The 15,928-nt window shown below is 44.2% G+C and overlaps 2 protein-coding genes across 2 annotated transcripts in view; both read right to left on the reverse strand.

Annotated features, from left to right (window-relative positions):
* Positions 1-7,438, reverse strand: part of CORIN (corin, serine peptidase) — a 256,772-nt gene extending 249,334 nt beyond the window's left edge. The window contains exon 1 of the mRNA XM_047090824.1: positions 7,354-7,438. Within this exon, the coding sequence (XP_046946780.1) occupies positions 7,354-7,425 (72 nt within the window). The 5' untranslated portion in view covers positions 7,426-7,438. The remainder of the gene's footprint in view (positions 1-7,353) is intronic.
* A 7,045-nt stretch (positions 7,439-14,483) lies between these two features.
* Positions 14,484-15,928, reverse strand: part of NFXL1 (nuclear transcription factor, X-box binding like 1) — a 72,764-nt gene continuing 71,319 nt past the window's right edge. The window contains exon 23 of the mRNA XM_047091745.1: positions 14,484-15,652. Coding sequence (XP_046947701.1) covers positions 15,479-15,652 — 174 coding nt within the window. The 3' untranslated portion in view covers positions 14,484-15,478. The remainder of the gene's footprint in view (positions 15,653-15,928) is intronic.

The following is a 15,928-nucleotide window of genomic DNA, read 5'->3' on the forward strand; positions in this document are numbered from 1 at the left end:
CAATTCTTCCTTTTTTCAAAAAAAAAAAATTACTCCTTTTTGCTACTCTGAACACTTTATTATTATTATTATTATTATTATTATTATTTCTTAACTGAATACAGAGGGGTGCATGTCCTACCTAGCCATTTAAGGAAGATGATTTTTCTCCTGTGTCAAACTGCTCCTCAGCTACACCCAGAGGCACACCTGGCTCCCAACTTGGTCCCGGGTCATCTGTTGGAAGACCCCAACACCCAAGACTGTCTCGCCCCACTTTCCACCACCCGCAAGCCACATGCATTGGTGAAATGCTCAGCTCTGACTTCTGGCCAGAAAAGATATCCCAGACAGATTGGAACTCTGGTGATCGGATTTCCCTGATCAGTCTTCCTTGGGGTTGAACAGGCAATTCTGCACTTTGGCAGATGGTCACCATAAGAAGAATCAGCAAAAAGAGCCACAAAGAGGGAAGCAGACGTTAAGATCTGCTAGGATGCTTCTTCCCCAGACAGCACTTCTCAAAGGTTGGAAAGAGAGGAAGGAAAGAAAAAAAAAAAATGGTACAATGTGCTGCTCATTTTCTCTGCCACATTAACACTTCAGCTTTTAGACCGAGAAAGCTTGGAGAGCATCTAGTCCAACTACCTCATTTTACACATGAGGACACCAGGATCAGATTAAGTGACTTCTGTAAAGTCTCAGAGCAACTTAGTATCAGATGAAGACTAGAATGCCCATTTGCGATTTCCTGTTTTTGTTCAACTTGGACCAAAATTGTTCTGAATGATCACAGAGAAATACATGAAGTAAACTCAGGGAGCATCTTGCTTTCAGGATGAGGCTCTGAAATGGGCACACAAAAGTGAAAATCGTGGGCAGTCAAAGTAATCCTTGAAAGTCCTTAGGAGAAGTGCCACACTGGAGACCAATATAACTTCTGTAAACAAATTCCACGTGGTCAGTTTTTTCAGAGATTGAGCAAGCTCATCAGTTTAGCACCAGATTAATGAACTGGCTTGAGGTCAGAGGACAAGAAGGCACAGAATCACATGTAGACCTGCAACACGAACACACAGAAAGGCACCAGTGTTCTGACACTAACAGTAGATCCCCTTCTCGTATCTCGGGTTCTCATTCCGGGGCACTAGGTAGAATGACCAGCAATGTGATTCATACTACTTAAACAGCTAGCTCTCTCCCCTGCACTCTTGATAAAGTGGCCATTGCTTAGTTGAAAACTAAAGCTCCCGAGGCGCATGAATCTTTGTGTTCTGTTCACTGGTGTATCCCAATGCCTAGTACCGTGCCTGGCATACAAGTGTTTGTTGAGCAAATGGATGGATCTACTCCTCCTTCTGTCCAGGCTGTGTGGCTGGATTCTCATAAGCTGAAGCAATTTGGGTCTAGCACAAGACTCTTAACCTCTCAGGGTATTATAGCCAGAAAAATTCACATGGAACTGTTCATAGAGATTTTTCACCACCCATGGGGTTCAGGGACCCCCCAATCAAGATTTCCTGGTGCTACTGTGACACTTTAGCAGAATGACCTTCGTGGCTTTGGAGGTGCACTTTCATAGCTGCACAAAGACCTTTCTTTAAAAGCCTCCCAACTGCTGGAAATAAAAGGTGCCCTTCAGCCAAAAGGCTCCCAGCGGTGCCAGGCTAAGCACAGGTAGTGGCACCAAAACGTTCTTCACCACCCACCCCAATATTTTCTGCCCACTCCTAAGCCAGACCTTTGGCTGCCTGGCCTTTCTCCACAGATGTCCTCCTGAGCTGCTGACAGAGTTTCAACACCGATATTGAATGGCAAGATGGATCACCTACAGGACCACCCTGGATCCGCATTGAGCACTGAAACGTCGCTTGTCACCACCAGCTCTGATGGCTTGGATGTGTAGAAACGTACTGCAGGAGAATATTCAAACAGCTGCTGTAAGGTGAGCTAATGGAGGCAACTGCCAGCAGGCTGAGAGGAAAACATAATTTATGGGCACCCTTCAGCAGAGCTCAGAGCTGAGCAAACACCCCTGCAGAAAGGCTCACGGATGAGGCGGGCAGACAAGCTAGTGCTCTCGGACCACAGTGGCTCCACCTGAGCCAAGAGATATTAGAGGCCAGGGACAGGGCTGGGAACAGTGACAGGCTCAGGAAGGGGCTGTGGACAGCACACATAACCTCCCAACCCGTGTGGTGATTCTTTGTAAGAATAACAAACGCTGTGGACTGTATTTGGAACAAAGCAGATCCAGCAAAGTCCAGAAACAAAATCAACCTCTAGGGAGTTGGGAATCCAGGCAGGGAAAAGACTGTCTATCTATGCTTCTGTGCTGGCTAGAATAGTGTCCCCCAAAACTCACGTCCACTGGAAACTCAGAATGTGAGCTTACTTAGAAATAGGGTCTTTACACCATAGGTTAGCTAACTTGGATTTAAAGAATTAAAAAGAATACGAAAAAAGAAAGAAAGAAAGAAAGAAAGAAAGAAAGAAAGAAAGAAAGAAAGAAAGAAAGATCCATCTTTGTAATTAGTTAGGGTGAGGTCATACTGGATTAGGGTTAGCCCTTAATCAAATATAACCAGTGTTTTTATAATAAGAGAAAAAAAGGCACAAGAACATACTCTCAGATCAATGGAACAGAATAGAGAACCCAGAAATGGACCCACAAACATATGGCCAACTAATCTTTGACAAAGCAGGAAAGAACATCCAATGGAATAAAGACAGTCTCTTCAGCAAGTGGTGCTGGGAAAACTGGACAGCGACATGCAGAAGAATGAACCTGGACCACTTTCTTACACCATACACAATAACAAACTCAAAATGGATGAAAGACCTCAATGTAAGACAGGAAGCCATCAAAATCCTCGAGGATACAGCAGGCACAAACCTCTTTGATCTTGGCCGCAGCAACTTCTTACTCAACACGTCTCCGGAGGCAAGGAAAACAAAAGCAAAAATGAACTATTAGGACTTCATCATAATAAAAAGCTTCTGCACAGCAAAGGAAACAATCAGCAAAACTAAAAGGCAACTGAAAGAATTGGAGAAGATATTTGCAAATGACATATCAGATGAAGGGTTAGTATCCAAAATCTATAAAGAACTTCTCAAACTCAACACCCAAAAAACAAATAATCCAGTGAAGAAATGGACAAAAGACATGAATAGACACTTCTCCAGAGAAGACATCCAGATGGCCAACCGACACATGAAAAAGTGCTCAACATCACTCATCATCAGGGAAATACAAATCAAAACCACCATGAGATACCACCTTACACCTGTCAGGATGGCTCATTAACAACTCAGGCAACAACAGATGTTGGCGAGGATGTGGAGAAAGAGGATCTCTTTTGCATTGTTGGTGGGAATGCAAGCTGGTGCAGCCACTCTGGAAAACCGTATGGAGGTTCCTCAAAAAACTAAAAACAGAACTACCCTACGACCCAGCAATTGCACTACTAGGCATTTATCCAAGGGATACAGGTGTGCTGTTTTGAAGGGACACATGCACCCCCATGTTTATAGCAGCACTATCAACAATAGCCAAAGTATGGAAAGAGCCCAAATGTCCATTGATGGATGAATGGATAAAGAAGATGTGGTATATATATATATATATATATATATATACACACACACACACACACACATATATATATATATATATATACATATATATACATATACACACAATGGAGTATTACTCGGCAATCAAAAAGAATGAAATCTTGCCATTTGCAACTACGTGGATGGAACTGGAGGGTATTATGCTAAGCGAAATTAGCCAGTCAGAGAAAGACAAAAAGCATATGACTTCTCTCATATGAGGACTTTAAGAGACAAAACAGACGAACATAAGGGAAGGGAAACAAAAATAATATAAAAACAGGGAGGGGGCCAAAACAAAAGAGAATCTTAAATATGGAGAACAAACAGAGGGTTACTAGAGGGGTTGTGGGAGGGGGGATGGGCTAAATGGGTAAGGGGCATTAAGGAATCTACTCCTGAAATCACTGTTGCACTATATGCTAACTAACTTGTATGTAAATTAAAAAAAAAAAAAAAGAGGAAAGAACATGGAGACACAGGGAAGAAGGACTATGGAGGTGGAGCCTGGGGTGATACAGCTATGAGCCAAGGATTGCCAACAGCCACCAGAAGCTAGGATGAGGGGAGGAAGGATTCTTCCCTAGAACTTTCAAGGAACATGGCCCTGCTGACATCTTGATTTTGGAACAGTGAGCGAATACATTTCTATTGTGTTAAGCCACCCAGTTTGTGGTTATTTGTTACAGAGCCCTTGGAAACCAACTCAGCATCTATCTGTCCTAGCTAGTTCCAAGTACACCTCTGTACAGTCGTTCATTCACAAATAATTAATAAGTACCCACTATGTACCAGGCGTTCTTCTAGCAATGAATGCAAACACAGAAAAATCTCTTCCTTCTCAGCGTAGGAGCTTCTCAGTGTAGGAGGACACAGAAAATAATCAGAATAAAGAAGTAAAATATGGTCTGTCAAAGGGTAGTGAGTTCAGGAAGGGGTCCTACAGAATAAGGCGGAGGTATTAGTTTCAAATCTAAATAAATCAAACACTCCCAGTAAATTTCGATGCAAACATTGAACCTAGTATTCTAGAACTGTCATTCGTGTAAAAAAAATGGTACAACATGGGAGGGCATAAGGGAGAGAGAAGAGCGTTCCTCTATTATGTCAGAGTTTCTGCTCTAAAACTAGGAAAACCATCAGCCATAAGGCTCATGGTGAAGGGAAAACAATACATTAGCAAAAACCATCAAGGCTGAGAGGGGATGCCCAAGGACTTTGTGGCTAATTCACACTTGTTGGTTGATTTATAAAGGAGTCTAGCCATTTACCATTCAACAAGTGCCCCGTGTCAAAGACCTCAACAAAACAGAAGTGATTTAGCTATACAAAACCACTCTTTGGGAAGAAAAGAAGCAAAAGGAGGCAACTGAACAGAAAAACTCTATCATCCAAGAGCCTCATTAAATTATCACTCAAGTAAAAGAAAGCTCAAGAGAACATTCCACATTGAAGATGTTCTATCAACATAATACGGTAGCCACTAGTCACGTGGGATTAGTGAACACTTGAAAAATGTCTGGTGAGACTGAAGAATGGAATTTTTCATTTGATTTAATTTTGATGAATTTAAATAATGACACTAATTAAATAACAATGTGTGACCAGCAGCTACTCTATTGGAGAGCACGGCTTTAGAATCACAGAAGCCTGGCTGTGCAGAAAAGCCTGCAGACTCATTGGATCTGAGATGGGACCAGCTCTGTAAGTAAAAACAGGTTAGGGAGACTTCATAGAATGTACAACTATCATGGATAGTCTTTCCGGGACATATTTATTTCCTTAACCCTCACAGCGTTCTTATAAATGGCCAACAGTATCATCTCCATTTGCTGGATCCAAGTGGAACATCCAGGTTCAACAGGGGTATCTGACTTACCCAGGGCTTTGTAGCTTTCAAGGGGTAAAGCCAGAGATTTGAACTTAGACACCAAAACCCATACTCTACTCTCCGAGGCACCCCAGCTAACAGCACCTTTCACCCTTGTGATTTTTTTTCCACCCCTACCCTCAATAAACAGTCTCAAACACAAAAGCATGTATGTGTGTGCACTTGGTCCGGGTAGATTTTGTGGAACAGGTTAAGTCTGGAGGTTGCTTGAGCGCTTCCTGCAGATCGAGTGTTCTGTACTGGTCAGTATTCCTTTAGCCAAGCAGCCCCATTTTCCGCTTGGCCAGGCAAAGTGGAATGCCTAAGACAGTGATGGGGCAAACGGGATGCATGGGTGCAATTCTCCTCATGCTCTCCGGGTCATGCCAAAAAATTAACGTTTTGCAGCATCTTTAATTTCAACACCGCCAGCTAAAGTGTGTGTTCTTGGATAATGATCCCGCCTTCGTCAGTACATCCTGAACTTGGCTCCCTTTCTGGTAGCAGTCGGGCATTTCTTCGCAGAGTTCTGTTTCCACCAGCAAACCACTCTACAAAGACAAAAACCTAAAAACTACAAATGTGTACCCAGAAGCCGTCGGAGGCTTGGTCTTTGCCGCGCATTGTTCTCAGAGGTTCCCCGCGGGAGGACAGCTCCACTTTCTGAACTGCGAGGACAGCTTCCCTGGGAATGCCCAGCCCGGCCGCTTTCCTGTCGGGCTCGCAGCTCCGAGCGCCAGGGGCTCGGTCTGGGATTGACCAGCAGTGCTAAAAGCGCCTACACCGCCATCCACCGGCCCCAAGCTGGTGGCACCGGGGGTGGGGCGCCCGCCACGGGAGCTGGGGCAGAGTCCCCACAGGATCCGACACGACACCACCCTCCTCCCGCCCGCCTACCCCTCGGTCCCCGCTCGCACAGAGCGGTCACTGGTCCCCGACTCCGTGCAGCCGGCACCGCCCGGCAGTGAGCGTATTCTGCGACCCTCCTGACCCCGAAAAAGAAGGGCGGTCGCAAATCAGACCCCGTTCCTGGGGGCTCAGGCCAGTGCGAACCGTCTGTGACGCCCTTCCCTCCCTTCCGTCTCCCGAAGTAGGGGCAGCGCGGTCCCTTCCCAAGACAGGATCGGAGCCCGCCAAACCCAGAGTAGCTCCGAGCCTGCGCCCCCCGGAAGCCGGCGCCCGTTGTGTCCAGGCGGACTTGCGCCAGAGACAGTCGGCGCGCAGGGGACGCGGGAGTTCGCGGCACGCTGCAAGAGGGGCCGGTTCTGCGATAAGCCAACGCTCAGAATGGGCCGGCTGTCCGCGGGGGGAGCGAGCGCGAGCCCCGGCTCTGCGAGGGACGGAGACCGAGAGGCGCACAGTCGGAAAGCAGGCTTACGTCTGGGGCCGGCCGGGCTGCTGCGCAGTGCTTCCGGGGCCGGGGCGTCCAGAGCGTCCGCGGCGCTGGCGCAGAGGGGAAGCCGGGGATCCCCGAGGGGCTCGTGCCGACGGCTCCTGCTGCCGCCTCCCCCGGCGGCCGCGCGCCGCTCAGTCCACTTGCCGCGTGCAGGGCGCCCGGCCGAGGAGGGACTCTGCGGGAGACGTGCCGACGCCCCTGCCGAGGAGAGCGGGGTCTCCGGACCGACCCGACTCGGACGTTGAAGGAAAGTCTGCTCATGACCTAGCGAGGGTCGCGGACGCTGGGCGACCCGTGGAGGATCGTGCGCCCCGAGGACTGGTTGCTGGGAGCTCAACGCCGCCGGGCAAGCCGGAGCTCATCGACGGCGGGGGAGGAAGGTGGCACCGAGGGGAGGAGGACGCAGGGGAAGGAGGGGTCGACCCCGAATTCATCTGCACAGAGAGGTCATCCGACCTGTTTGCGGGCAAGCGCAGTTCGTGGATCTTACCTGCTCCGGGGCTCCGGCTGGGCGGTAGCGCTCTTCCCGAGCCAGGGCTGGGGACTGTTTCCTGGAGCACATGACTCGCTTTTTCCTCTGCCCACTCTTAACCTGGTCGCTTTTCTTTCCCCGTTGTGCCCTTTGGGGGTGAGGGGGAGCGTACTACGGACGACTTGCTCCTCACTCAGGAAGAGACAAGTTGAACTTCAAGGGACAGGGGCCCCACATTTTGTCTGCTCCACAGATCCCACCCGCGGACCACTCCCTCCCTTCACTGCCGTCTCTGGGTCCCACCCATACGAGCCCTTGAGGACAGATCCTCCGCAACCCCACCTCTTTTGCATTCAAAGAAGTTACTCTTCAGGGGCAGAAGGGGAGGCCAAGCAGACTGCTGGCTCCCCACCCCCCAGACTTACACCCCGCGAGGACGGCAAGAAAAGAAGACCTGAAATTTTGGGCCCTGGGAGACGGAATAGTTGAGAGCAAGAGTTACTTCTCAGCGCCCCAAAATCTCCTTATCACATCCTACACCATTTTCTTTTAGCCAGAGCTTAGCCAAGTAAAAATCGAAATAACTGCGGGCACTGGCAATAAAAGGCCAACTTTGTTTTCTCAAAAAAAGATGTAACGTTTTGAAGGCGAGCATTATTTGCATAGACAAATAGAAACTTGCCTCCTGTTACATATTTGGTGAAGAAACTGCTTTTGCAAAACTGCCTGAGACTTTGCTGAGCTTTGCAGGCATGTGGGGGAACCTCAGGCTGCTTCCCTAATAAGCCCAGGTGGCAATTTCCTAAGGAGGGATCCACAGGCTGCCCCGGAGGGGTCCGGCAACCCTGCTTTTCTGTCATTCGCTATCATCCGCTCTTCTGCAGACAGCAAGGGGGGCACTGCCGGTATTTACAAGGGTAAAGATTCCTTTCTCATGTGAAGGCCAAGACATTGTCATCTGTCCGGGGGTGTGGGGGGCAGGGAGACTACATTGCATTTTTTTCTGAAAAATGAGTTTTTATCCGACTTCGGTCAAGATCTTAATGGAAATTTCAAAAATGATTCATGAGGTCAGGGAATACACCCATCTCCATTTTTCTGGTGGAGGCCATGCATAGTCAACAAAGTATGCACCAGGCACCTGTTCCTTGAATAATATTGCTGAGGGAAACTGTCTACCTTTGTACAACTGGGGGGAAATCTGTATTTTGTTTCTGAAATGAAATGAAACAGTAAAAAATATATATAGTAAAATAGTAGAAACGCTGATTTCATCAGTGTTCCAAACATCAGATTTGAAATCCAGTATCTGACAAGTTTACCATCATTCAAAAAATTAAGCTCTTAGTATCTGAGGCAAGCTTTGTGCTAAGCACTGTACACGGATTCTCTCTTTTGGGTCTATCAACCCCTTTATGAAGTAGGTACTCTTACTGTTTATTTTAGAGATGAGGAAGATTTCGGGAGATGAAGTGGCCAGTCCGAGGTTACACGGCTAGACAAGTGCTGAGCTGGGATGCCTCGGAAGCCTTGTAACTTGAGGACTGTGTTCTTATTGAAATACTGCCTCATCAGAAGTTATTACTGCAGGGACACCAGTCTGAAAACGAAGAGCCTAGGGGATTCTTCAGCCGGCTCTACCTTGAGCAAATCACGTGGCCTTCCTGAGCCACAGTTAACTCCGTTTCCAAAAGGAGGGTTGGATTCAGTCCTCAAGGGTTCTACAGGCATTCCGAAGGCTGGTATGGATTTGTGTCCCCTCCTTTCTCTTCCACTTTCTGCCCTCTGGTGGAGGTGCTGCAGGAACTGTGAAAGCAAAGTACATAAATCAGTGGATTGGAGAGAGCTGGTGTGGACGGGTGTCCCTCTCTCTTCCACACCAGCTGTGTTCTGAGAACTAACACTGCTTGCATTGCTGGTGTCAGATAAGAATTCCTTAAACTTCTTTCCAGAAAAAAAAAAACCCAAAACCCAACCAGTTCTGGTTACCAATGGTACCAGAGTGAATACTTGAGGTATTGGTGGCATGACAGGAAACATCTATTTTTATATACTTTGTACGAAGGGTTTATAATGTAAGAAATCACAAAAATGTGAGAAGTCTCATAACATCTGAAGTGCTTCGGATATGCAGAGGGCCCACAGTAATCTTCAATGCCCTGAGTTATTCCTTTTTAAAAATTTGCCACATTTGCTTTTCAACTTAACAACCGCCCACTAGTCTCTTAAAATGCTTTAATTTTACAAGAGAAACATTTGTAGCCTTTTGAAATTTTTATTGTCTAGCACTTCCAGTGTATGTTCAACTAGTTAGATCATTTAAAAGAAATAAGACAAAGCTTAAAGAGGTTGATGGGAAAAATCAACTTCTTAAACATACTGAATGTATCTCTGCAAAGGATAATTTTACAGATGAAACCTTGGTCACATACATGACAGACCTCCTTAGTGCTTAGTACTACAAATGAAGGCAGTTTGAGAACAAGAAAAAGATATTTTAAAGCTGCAGCCAGCCTCCGAGGACGGTAATAGGCAAGCAGTGGCTAAGATAGATACGCTACCCCCACGACCTATCTATTTAGCTATTCATTCAACTAATACTCATTTAGGATTTGCTAGCCACCAGGTGAACAAAATAAGGGCTCCTGCCCTTAGAGAACTGTCAGTCTAGTAGAAGAGAGGCATTAAACATACACAAAGAATAAGCTTTGTAAAAATACTTGAAAATAATGTGAGGCTGGCTTTAGGGGATTTAGAACGTGGCAGTTTTAGCTGAGATCTAAAGATGCAAAGATTTTTTTACAATGTTAAAGAGCAAGAAATAGGTGGACTGGAAATTCACCTGTTGCAGGGGAGAGTTTAATTAAAAAGACAAAATCAACATACACTTATCAGCACACTGAAATATTGTGCATATGTTAAGAGTAGCATGGGTAGACCTTCTGCTTTGCTGTACATATTATTACTAGTGTATCAGTCCCCTCCTCTACTATACCAGAGCAGTCATTTGGGGAAAGGGAATAAGAATTGGTCCAGAAAAATTTCCAAAGGAATTTTTATTTTTAGCACCCTTGCCCACCTAGTGCTGTTTCCTCACCAACAGGGCCCCTTCCTGCAATTTGTCCAAATGCCCCTACCTTTGGCCAGCATTCTGCCTGGTCTTCAGAGGGATAGTGCCCACCTCATTGACAGTGACCACATGAGCAAAAGCTGAGGTGCCTCAGTTCACGACAGACTTTCCCCCCTCTGATTTGTGAATCCATTTGTAACAGAGGTCTTGAAGTTATGAGATTAAGTCACACTTACCTATATTATTATAGCTAAGATTTTTTTTAAAGTTTTTTTTTTTTTAACGTTTACTTATTTTTGAGAGAGAGCGTGAGCCGGAGAGGAACAGAGAGAGAGGGAGACACAGAATCCAAAGCAGGCTCCAGGCTCTGAGCTGTAAGCACAGCGCCCAATGCAGGGCTCGAACCCATGAGCTGTGAGATCATGACCTGAGCTGAAGTTGGACGCTTAACCGACTGAGCCACCCAGGTGAGTGGCTAAGATTTTCTAACCACTATGTGACCAAGTACTTCACAAAGTGACATATCTATTTTGTTTTTGATCCTTGAAACAAACCTACTTTCCTTTGCTGTAAAAGGAGAATGCATAGGCTGTCATGGCAATTTTTAAAACGTAAACTGCTTTAAAATAGTTGCAGACATATAATAATAGCTAATGCTTGTCACTATTTTACAAAAGGAAATTGAGGCTTACAGAAGTTAAACAATAAGTGTTGCAGTGTGAATAGCATCCCTCCCAAAACCAATGTCCATTTGGAGCCTGAGAATGTCACCTTCCACATTTGGAAATAGGGTCCTTTGAGATGTAATTAATTAAAATGAGATTATACCGGCCGAGTGGACCTTAAACATACAGAGGAGACAGAAAAGGACACAGACCCAGAGAAGAAGGTCATGCGAAGACAGAGATGAGACTGGAGTGATTATGTCCACAAGCGAAGGACTGATGCCCACAACCAGAAGCTGAGAGAGGGGCCTGGAATAGTTTTCGGTCTCCAGAAGCAGCCAAACAATCCCACTGTCACTTTGATTTTGGACTTCTGGACTCCTGAACTGTGAGAGAATACATTTCTGTCATTTCAAGCTACTCCGTTTGTGGCCATTTGCTATGGCAGCCCCAGAAAACTAATGCCAGCATCTACTCTGTGGCGAGGCGTGCCCCCCTGAGGTTACAGCGGCAAACAAAACTGCACTCCTGCCCTCATGGAACTTATGTTCTAGTGAAGCAGGTGAGACAACAAACAAATCCATGATACAATGACAGGTACTGTTTGGTGCTAGGAGGAAAAAATATTGTAAGGTAGAGGATGGCCAGATGATGATGAAAAGGGAATGTCTCTCTGAAAGTGTTTTAACTCAAATGAATCTGGACTGTGGAATTTCAGGCTGTATGTGGGTAACTCTTCACAGTTCTACATAAGTACATGTTGCACATTAACTGAAATCGAAGCTTAGAAATAAGAGAAGCGCAGCAAATAAGAGCCCTAAGCTTACCCCAATAGACCAAGATTCTGCAATACCTGGAAACGGTTTTCCAGGTGGATGCCTGGTCTCTTGTCCGCGGAGGCGTTCGAAGCTCCCCCTCCCAAATTTGCATCTCTTCTAGGGGGTGCTTCTTCCCTCTACGAAGCTCACCGACTTATAAGTAGACTCTAAGCCCCAAGGATTAAGTGGTCTAATCACTGCCACTCAATACAGAGGACAACTTCCAAAGACCAGAGAGGAGACATAGCTGCCCTACATCAATTCTGACTCCAGAGCTTAAACATCTGCCTCACTAACACCCAAGGATGGGCAAAGGTAACACCTGGAGGAGTCACCTGGGTCATGTGAAATAACATGAAGAGCCAAAAAAGCTTTAGGTCATCTTGAAACACTACCACAGATACTTATCTGCGTTTAAAATTTTTAACAAAAATCGCGGCACCTGGGGGGTTCAGTCAGTTAGGCCTCCGTCTCTTGATGTCAGCTCAGTTCGTGAGATCGACTCTGGGTCGGGCCCTATATTGGGCTCTGTGCTGACAGCGCTTGGGATTCTGTCTGTCTGTCTCTCTCTGCCCCTTCCCTGCTCATGGGCTTTCATTCTTTCTCAAAATAAATAAATAAACATTTAAAAAATAAGTAAGTAGGGGCACCTGGGTGTTGGTTAAGCGTCCCCTATCTTGGTTTTGTCTCAGGTCAGGTCATGATCTTGACGTGAGTTTGAGCCCGGTATCGGGCTCTGCACTGGCAGTATGGAGTCTGCTTCTTTCTCTCTCTCTGTCCCTCTCCCGCTCACTCTCTCTCTAAAAATAAACATTTAATTAATAAGTAAATAAATAAAATTTTTAACATTAATAGCCATGAAGTTCAAGCATCAGACTTCTTTGCAAAAAGCAAATGTTTTCAATGTTTTGCTTCAACCAAGTTCCTCTGTCAATTTCAGCAGATTATACCTATTCATTTGAAATTTGAATTTAATTTGGACTTGACTAAAGTAATTGAAATACAAACACTAGGTTCTGAACACTCCCTAAAAGTTTAAGCCGAAAAACTAAAATTTCCACAAATTTCAAATAGTAAGCTACTAAACTTTTACAATGACACAGAGTGAATAGGAAAGTAAGGCCATGACATTCACAATTTTATCTGTGTCCTTTCTAGTGGCTATTTGATAACTCTTCCATTCCTTCTCTGGTTCAGACTGAAGCAAAAAAAGGTCCATATGTACCGCTTTATTTCCCTCCAAACCAGTAGTTAGGCCAAACTGAACTTCACGTTGACCTTAAAGAACTATCCTATCTCATTCATTCCCCTTCCACTCATCATGCAGCGGTTTTGGCAACTTCCTCGTGCTCGCCACTCTTTCAAGGGCAATGCGGAACTGGGGCGAGGCATCACCAGCACCTCCAGCCTAGGCTGCCTCCCAGCCCATCCCCCTCCCTTGCTCCCTTCTAGTCTTTTCTCCACCAGCAGCCAGCAGCCAGCAGCCAGCCAGTCACCTTAACAACAGTTAACTATTCCCCACTTACAGCCTTCCAACACTGCCCTTTGCGAATGGACTAAACCCCAATTCCTCACCATGGTCTATGGGGCTCAGAGACTTAGTACTTGCTACTTTTCCTCCCTCATGGATTTTTCCCTCACGTCTTCAAGTGAAGGTCATTCAGGGCACAGCTCAGATGTCCCCATCTCAGAGGGACTTTCCCAGAATAGAACAGCTAGTCCCCACTTACCCCCATTTTCATGACTTTTCATTTTTTAATACCACCTATCACACATGAAAGGATGTTCATTTTATTGTGTATCTATTTCCTTCCTGTCCCCTTCCTCTCCTTAGTCACTCCCTAAGAGGAAGGATCACTCTCATCTCCAGTACCTACAAAGTACCTGTAACACAGGAAACACATCTGTTGACTGAATAAATAAATAATTGTGTGACTTTGGGTAAATTAACAAAGCTCTGAACTACTAGCCAAGCAATTACAAAATAATAAACAGCTTAATTATTATTATTCTAATCAGTCTCATTCCTCAGCTCACTAAATTCTTCCCCACAAATGCGAAAGAAAACTAGCAAGAACAGAAGCCCAACAAACAGATAGGAAATAGGCTTTAGGCTCATTTATTAGGCCAAGATTCTGAGATACATGAAAAATAGCTCCTCAGGTAGACACCTAGTTGCTCACAGTCTTTAATATTCACCTTTTAGAGTCAGGAAATGACATAAGTGTAGCAGCTCTAACTTAGAGCTCCTGAAACACTAACCCAGTTACTCTAACATGGAGAAAGGTAAAAAAGAAAAAAAAGTCTAAAATCAAAACACAAATACCATAATGAAAAGAATGACTGCCCTTTCATTTTAGACACTAATACTAGACGAATGCATATAACATTAAAAAATTTTGAATTCAGGTCAGCAAAGTGTAAAAATCCTTCTTTGTATTTCTGTTTAAAACATACTTCTGCATTTTTCAGTATCTACCAATTAACTATGTTTTGCATCAAGTATTAGAGCTTTTATACATTGATACTAATACCTAACCTAAAATTACTGGCTCCTGAATCTTCTAGATAATAGTAAATATTCTAGGTTACAAATTTGGTATGAAAAAGTTTAATGAAAACATTAATCATACAAAAATTAAATAGCAAAACCATTTAAAATGACAATTCAAACAGATTTGGCTTACTGATAGTTCTCTATCAGAGTGTTTTTTTCATAAGAACTGATGATTTCCAGCTGAAATCTACTTACAGGATCATGGTAAAAAGAAATGAGAGTAAGTATAGAAAGCTCATAAGCCCTGTGCTCAAGCATTTATTGCTCATAAATATCAGTTTTTCTTTTATTGTTACTTTGAGAAGACACGTACAAGTTTTACAAAACATGCCAAACTTCAGTTAAGTGCTTCTTACACAAGAAATAGCCACATGTGAGAAATCTAGCCTGACATTTTTTAAAAACAATTGTATTTTCCTCTGAGAAACCCACCACATAAAAACTTATTTCAATAACTGATAAAAATTCCTCACTAATAAGCCAATTTCTGGAATCTAATTACATCTAATTATAGCTTCATGTTACAATTTAAGAGGTCTTTTAGAGAATAGTTTTTTTTTTTAAAGTACAAAGTTACATGATCAAGAAAAGTACCTTTTAATAAGTAACCAAAACATTGTGAAATATTCCTTTTACTGCACATATGGCTCAGTTTCATCTTAATTTTGCAAAAGAAAGAAAGAAAGAAAGGAAAAAGAAAAGAGAAAAGAAAAGAAAGTTGGTTTGAAATAGTCAATGAAACAACCGTGTTAACACAAGGAAGCGCACTGAACAACTGATGTGCTACCCTGCCACTGGCTATGACTTATGAAAGATTTCACAATTTCGGTCATGCTTTTACTAGTGAACAATGTTACCCTACCACTTCCGGTATGCTCATCAGGAGAAAGCTTAGCATTCCGTCCTTCTAACAACAGCCGGAAGAGAACACAGAGACGAATGTGAATATATATGTTCTACAGTATACACTTCCTAACGTTCCAGACTTGACTTCTCTAAATCCAGTCTGAGGTATGTGAACAGATCACAACTTCTATGCCACATCACGGGCTATGTACCAGGCAAACACTAAAACCACCAGTGCACATGCGGGAAGGAGAGAATATTTGTATTTCTGCCATAGCGTCAGCTCCACTGTCACTTCATCTCTTTTCCTGCTCTTCTTCCGACGACCTTTCAGTCTGTTTTCAAAAGCCTCCAGTTCAGCCTAAGTCAAAAACAAAACAGTATCATTTTTATTAGATTCGATACGTACGCTGATTTGAAATTCTCCACTTGGATGAAAATCAATTTGTGAAATGTTTTAATAGTAATGGTATAAAATAAATATATTGATTTGATTTTTTTAAAAAAAACTCTCTCCACTACAGATTGCATTCAACACATTCAGAGTTTAGTAAGCAGAAAGGGAAATAGGGAGTCACAGATTATTTCAGACCATGGGCCTGACTTTGACACAAAATACAGAAATATCTGATTAAAA

The sequence above is a fragment of the Lynx rufus genome, unplaced genomic scaffold, assembly GCF_022079265.1.
Source record: "Lynx rufus isolate CCGP_SWC_20201006 ecotype Redwood Valley unplaced genomic scaffold, mLynRuf1.p SCAF_3, whole genome shotgun sequence".
NCBI lineage: Eukaryota > Metazoa > Chordata > Mammalia > Carnivora > Felidae > Lynx > Lynx rufus.